The 7251-nt window shown below is 34.9% G+C and overlaps 1 protein-coding gene across 1 annotated transcript; it reads left to right on the top strand.

The window, feature by feature from the left end:
* Positions 1 to 425: 425 nt before the first annotated feature.
* LOC113774018 (protein ALP1-like) lies at positions 426 to 3527 on the top strand. Its single transcript, XM_027318597.1, has 2 exons — positions 426 to 561; positions 2306 to 3527. Exons 1-2 carry the CDS (start codon positions 426 to 428, stop codon positions 3352 to 3354), a joined length of 1185 nt encoding a protein of 394 aa, XP_027174398.1. The 3' UTR covers positions 3355 to 3527.
* Positions 3528 to 7251: the final 3724 nt, after the last annotated feature.

Genomic DNA, 7251 nt, shown 5'->3' with positions numbered 1-7251 from the left:
AAACCAGCAATAAACCAAGTAAGTTTCCAAGTTTCCTCATCCCTTAATCGTATTAAACATATGCATCTCGTAATCTGTGTTGTCTAATTTGCTTTCAACTGTCCGTTACGAAATTTGCATGTTTTTTCCAAGAACCGAAACAAGGAAAGCCAACAAGTGGCAGTCAGATGCAGCCAGAGTATTTACACCTGGCACCTATTCTTCTCTGTAACGTATGTATGCATCCATCCCACTTCAATTTTTACAGCTCTGCATGTCTTGTTTGTTTGTGATCTTAGTCGGTTCCCTGGTGCTTAATTTATGTCATGTAATAAATGGGCATCCATTTTTTTTGTTGGGTAGAATTAATTTACTTCGTTTTTTTTTTGCAGCTTTAGACTTCGGAGGCTAGTGGGAATTTTGGGTTTTTGCTAATTTGTTCTTTCATGCTCAAGCGTCCTGTAAGAGGCCAGAAGAAGAGGAAGGAAGTACACAAGAAACTGAAACCGAGCAATATGGCTTGTGGGTCTTCAGAGAAATCCTCGCCTGATTGGTTTGATGCTTTAGCCAAGAAGATTGCCAGTATGTTCAATTTCAATAGTTTTATCAGTTCAAATATATCAACTCTCCTGTGATGTTCAGTATTTTGATTTTGTTACTTATGAGAGGCTTGTTGGTTTTGTTAGCTTTTGTGATCGCCTGTGATGTACTGCAGTTGTTTTATAGGCAAAATTGAATTGTGATATATCCGTTGAATGATGGTGATTTGATTGACTTGTGCTTTATCTAACCACTGCAATTATACGCCATTAGTCAAAGAATGCATATTTAATAGGTTCAAGAGAGATCCCTAATTCGTTTGGTTTCATAAATTTTGAGTCATCCCATTATTCCTTGTATTAATTATGATGAATGCCGGGAGAAGAGTAGAAAATTTTTTTTTTTTTTGGTTAATCAGCTGCAAAATAAGATGTAATGTGGGGCTGGCAAGTGTTCGTATCTCATTAAAACTAGTTACTTGTTTAAGGTAAGTCCATTTTAGCAGGACAAGAAATCATTTGCTCTAACATTTTGATGAGCATTGGACCTGACAATTTTTGGTACGTGGTTCTTTTCTTCGCCTCTCTCTGCAATAAGAATATTGACGATTATTTGGTTCTCCAACTCCAAATATAGACACTTTTCATGGTTCATGACATCATCAATTCCTGTTTTTCTTAGCTACTAAAATGGGTGAATTAGTTGACTAGAAGTCCTTAATAGAGAAGGTACGCTATCATTCCACTTCATTTTACTGGAATAGCCTTGTGGCTGGCGCATTATGTTAGAACAACTTGAAAAGAGTAGGTTTTGAATCCACAAAAAGAGCAGAAAGCTTATATTCGTGCTGCAGGCAATCAAGAATATATGCAGTGCTTGCTTAGTTGAATTCTGAAAGTTCTTATTTTTTGATATACTATATGGTCTAAAACCAGTCAATCATTGTACACCTAGATTTATACTCGCATTTTTTTACTTAAAGCGTGTCACTTGTACTTTCCTGTTGATTCTGCAACACCACAGCCTTCTTGTTAGTCTAACAACCTAAACTCTGGTTTGTTGCTCAAATTTCTATCTATTTGCGGTTCAAATCAGGCTGCAGCCATCTTCAACTTTTAGGAGATTGCTTCTGTTGTCATGATTTTTGTCAATTATGCTGCATGTCAAATCAATTAGGCAAGTTTCCAAAACCGTAGAAATGTCGTTGTGGTTTTTTCATGTCTGATACTTGAGAACTCGTGTTGCAGCTGAATAATTTTTCCTTTCTCCTTGGTTGCATTTATTGATATGTTTTCGTATACGTTGGTCTTTTGGATAGACTTATTGATCTTAGTTTGGGGCACAAATTGGAAACGTACAATGAACAATCACACTGTGAGCCTATTCTAGTGTTTAAATTTTGTATCAACTCCATACGCTTCATGTTCTTGTCTACTTTATCCTTTGCAGAACAATCAAGACTATCGCGTGTATCTTAATGTTCTTGTTCATTTTCTTCCTTATGTCACTGATGGGGCTCTTCTTGAAATGAAGATGAAGTAGCCTGTCAAATTGAACTCACTCACTCTCTCTCTCTCTCTCTCAAAAGCACATATCGCTATTTTCACTGACACAATATTCTAGTAATTCCTATATTTCTGCATTATGGAATGTAGATTCCTTTATATGTAAAATTATACATGTTTGTTGCAACATTAAAATAAAATAGATTGTTGAAGTTTTTACTATCATCATGTAAGAATTATGAATTTCTTTTTCTTTTTCATTTTTAACTCCTGGTATGCAGGTAATCTAGATTCACGTCCGTCAAAGGGCTTGGATAGCTTCAAATGTGTTTTCAAAATGTCCAGAAGAACTTTTGAATATATATGTTCGCTTGCAAGGGAGCACATGGCGGTGAAGACACATTTTGCCTTTAGCAATGGAAAACCAATGTCCCTGTATGATCAAGTTGCTTTAGCCTTGAATAGGCTTAGTTCTGGTCGTTCACTTGTCTCTATTGGTGACGCATTCGGGACATCTCAGTCTACAGTCTCTCAAGTGACTTGGAGATTTGTGGAGGCCATTGAGATGAATGGGCATCAGCATATCAGGTGGCCTTCCACGGAAAATGAGCTAATGGATATAAAGTCCCAGTTTGAACAAATTCAAGGCTTGCCAAATTGTTGTGGAGCAATTGACACCACACATATTGTGATACTGTTATCCACCTCTAAGCGAAGAACTGATGTGTGGCTTGATTCGAAAGAGAATTACAGTATGCCTTTACAGGCAATAGTTGGTCCCAACTTGAAGTTCCTGGACATATTCAGTGGATTGCCAGGAATGTTGAATGAAAGTTCACTACTGCCATATTCATCCTTCTACGACAAATGTCAGAAAGGAGAAAGGCTAAATGGGAAGAAAATAAAACTATCCCAACAAGCTGAATTACAGGAATATGTAGTTGGTGATTCAGCATATCCCTTGCTACCTTGGCTTCTGACTCCTTATCAGGGAAATGATCTTTCACAGACCAAAGTTGACTTTAATAAGCATCACTTAGCAACTCGTGTTGTGGCACAAAGAGCATTGGCGAGGTTGAAGGACGTCTGGAAGATGATAGATGGAGTGGTGTGCAGACCTGACAAGCACAAGCTACCTAGTTTTATATTTGTTTGTTGCATTCTTCATAATATTGTCATTGACATGGAAGATGAGGTACTGGAGGAATTGCCATTATATCACTGCCATGATCCAGGATATGGACAGGATTTCTGCGATTCAGCTGATGTGACTGCCTCTGTTTCGAGGGATAACCTCGCTCTATACCTGTCGGAGAGAAACCATCCTTGAACAGATCATGCCTTTGATGATTGAGAAGAGGAGGCTGTAGGTGGAAGACCTTTTACAGTCTGAAATTTAGTATAATAAGTGATGATAGAGTAGTCTATTGCCGAGTGCATTCTGTCAGTCTATTAGGCAATGACTGCAGCAAAACAGGTAAAAGAAATTTTTACTTAGAAATAAGACATTTAAGCAACTTTGTGAAATTTTGGCATGTGTTTTGAAATTTTATGAAGACCATATCATTTTAAATTTAATCTGATTTTGTAGTTCCTTTATTTCTATTTGTTAACTAATTGATCTCAGCGACTAGGATTAATGTCAGAAATTGTATACTTAATTAATGAGGTACATAGGAAGAGTTTCACCTCTTATCTGCATTTCCCCATCTCCGCTGCCCTCTTTCCAGTCTCGAAACTCACTCTCTCCTCCTTGCAGATTAAGGTAAAAAGGCATAGAAGCAACTTTAATAAAAAAACTTTCACCTGTTGTTGTGTAGTTTCCTCTCAACATAGAGCCATAGTACAGCAAGTCAACAACAGCAAATATAGTATTTGGTTTCCAATTAGAGCAACCTAACTTAGATGGTGTCATGGTGAATGTGTTGTTACCTATTTGGGTTCACGCAATTATTCAAATGTTTTTCAATTATTTTACTCAATGATGGCTTGATATTTGAACCATGGATGCAATCGCTTCTGTTAGGTGAAGTGATTTTGTGCTAACACACACTTTAACCATATCTTTTGATTTTTGGCTAATCCCAGCAACTCTGATGTCTGCGATAAAACCTAGAATACAATGGTTTTCTTTATATTTGAATGATTTTCTCACAGTGGCAATAGGCTATGGTGTTTACTGTTTCTTTTTTTTTTTTTTTTTTTTAACATAGCAGGGAAGAACATAGTTGAATGGCCAAAAACTTTTTGTTGGAAACCGCGGATTGCTTATAGTCTTTTACTTTGAAAAGACCTAAAAGTGGAGTGGATTGTCATGGTTTAAACATACATCTCACAAGTTACAATGATGAGTGATGATTTTAAACTTATGAAGGATTAAAATGAAATGAGAAGTCTAAGGCCATTAGTATTGAAACAGAGAAGCCTCTCTTTTTTTAATCAAATGTTTGCTTGTGGAAATTTGTCCCTAATCAATCAGGTTCACATTGAGGCACTTGTAAGCCCACTTCTTCAATCGTGAAAGGAAGCAGTGATCAGCTACCTCAAGCAATATGACAGATATTGAAAACTAAAAGCCTGACCTTGAGCTTATAAAAGAAGCACTTACCTTTACAACACTGCCCAGTTTAAATGCCTCGGAGAGTGGTCTATTCATTCGCAACGGATCTTCTGTCCCACACTCTGTGCCACTCTCTGTCCCACTTTTTATTATATTATTATTTCTCCTTCATAAACATCATGTTTTAGTTCTTTTTTGTTTCCTTAAGATTTAATAACTATTAATTGAGTAATACACAAAATTTAACAAAATCAAAAAATCAAAATGCATAAAAAATGAGATTTTTTATGAATTTTCTGCTGTATTTTTTAATTTTCTATTATATATTGCTTTTTTTAAGTTGTTGTATTTATTTTTTACTGAATTAATAATTATTGAATCTTAAGGAAACAAAAAAGAACTAAAACATGATGTTTATGAAGGAGAAATAACAATATAATAAAAAGTGGGACAGAAAGTGGCACAGAGTGTGGGACAGAAGATTCGTTGCGCTATTCATCTCCTTAATCTCCGCAAAAGCAGCAGATAATGGAATATCTTCTTTTAGTTCTGCTATGTACCTCTTAGCACCAATGTTTTTCAGAATCGGACCGGACCAGTTCGATCGCGAAACAGAGATACCACCGCTCCGGTCTAGTATCAAACCGAAAGCTAATGAAAAATCGCTAGAAATCGGTCGAACCGCTAAAAACTGTACAAACCGTAACCCGGCGGTTTTTAAATTTTCAAACAAAATGTCAAGAATGAATTTGCTTAACTTTGAACTTGGGTCTTCATGTTTACATAAGACAATCTTACAACTAGACCACAGTCATAGGACAAGTTTAGTTTATCCTGAGAATTCTACTTAACTTGACTAAAAATTAGATTAAAAAACTGAAACCCTAACATTAAGAATAGAAACAGCAGATGCACTTTTCTTTCAATCCATCACTTTCTCGGCTTCGGGCTTCTAGGCCAACGGCTCCTCCAGTTCTCCTCTTGAATTTTTTTTTTTCAATTTTTTCTTCTTAACCCTTTCAAACCCAAATATCCACAACAAGATTTTCTCAAGCCTTCACCATTATTATCAGGCTATCATCTTTAGCAAATTGTAGACAAGTTGGAAATTTCAACTTTCACAAGATATTTGAGACTCAAGAGCTTTTCCTGTTTTCCATCATCTTGGTAAGTTTTATTTTTCCCTTTTCAAGGTTTTTGTTTTCTATATTATTATCTTTAGCCATTTTTTTGCATTTTCTTCTTTTTTCCCCCAATTTTCATCTGTTTCCCCTAATTTTTGTTTTATTTTTATTTGATTAATTAAGGATGAAATTATGAATCATTAATTATTTTGCAATCATATTTGGAAAAGCTATTTTTTGGATGAAGTATCAAATTAATAAAATTACACATGGACGAAGTATCAAATTAATAAATTTTGTATCAATGATTGTTCTATTTTTTCTTGCTGTTTATTGTGATTTTATTGCTTTTTCTATGCTGAAGTAATTAGTCTACCGAATGCAAATTCATCTTGAATTTTATAGGTTTCACTGAAGCAACAAAATTAAAGACATGTTAAAGTTGATTTGTGAAGGTTGTCAAACAAAAGCTTAAAAAAAAAAAGTGCCAAATCAGACCACATGTTTGTATCTCTTGGTAAATCCGTAAATGGTAATCTCAGGATCCCATCAATTGACCATTTATTTACACTTGCCACTAGGGTCGTTAGAACCATTAAATTTATTGACACAAAATCGACTGTATCTCAATTGATGTTTGTTTCATTTAAAGCTGGTTAGAGTTATTTTTGGTTTTTTTTTTTTAGTTTGAGCAATTAGATTTATATTTTTATAATAAAATTTTAACTTTTTCAGATTAAGTTGATGAAATTGTGAAGGTGGTGTTGTTGCTTATCATGCCACTGATGGAAGATTATTATTCAAATGGTTTGTCTTGAATATGAGTTGGACTCTTTTATGAACTTTTTTAAGGATTGTAAAAGAATTTCAATATTTATTTTATTTATTTTTGTGTTTTTATTTGTGATAACTGGTGAACATTTGGATTGTATCTATTTATGTTTGTAATGAATTATGTTTATCATTCCAGGTTTTATGTTTAACTTTCAGGAAATTTGTTATTATCTCAACTTAAATTTAGTTATGTTGGTGAAACTTAAATTTAGCATTTTAGAAACTTAAGTTATCAATAACCATGTTAAATTGTACATTAGTTGTCAAGTTCAAGTGTAGAATGAAGACTTGTGAAGTACCTAACACTAAAGTTGCCAAAAAGAAAAAAGCAGAAAATTGATGAACCGGCCGGTCAGATCGGTCGGACTGCGAACCGAGCCCCTCTCCGGTTCGCTGGCCGGTCCGAATTTAAAAACATTGTTTAGCACCTGCCCACTTCGTACAATATAAAATGTAATTACATTTGTAGTAATACCGCATTATGAAGTTTAATGACCTGTTAAAATTTTCCAAGACATGCATTTTTCAAGAGCTTTTGACTCCTAAAAGACTGACATAACCTATTTCTTTTTCAATAAACCTGGACTGTTCCTCGAAAAACAAACCTAAAGAACAGAAACCAAAGAAATTTTGGCTTAATGGAAAAAAAGAGGGAGCATCTGCAGTCTAGAAGATCATAGGGTGACTTGGCGGCAATTTCTCCAAAAGC

Source organism: Coffea eugenioides, chromosome 6, assembly GCF_003713205.1.
Source record: "Coffea eugenioides isolate CCC68of chromosome 6, Ceug_1.0, whole genome shotgun sequence".
NCBI classification, from domain to species: Eukaryota; Viridiplantae; Streptophyta; class Magnoliopsida; order Gentianales; family Rubiaceae; genus Coffea; species Coffea eugenioides.
The sequence above is the reverse complement of the archived record's forward strand: the minus strand, read 5'-3'. Positions and strand labels throughout refer to the sequence as shown.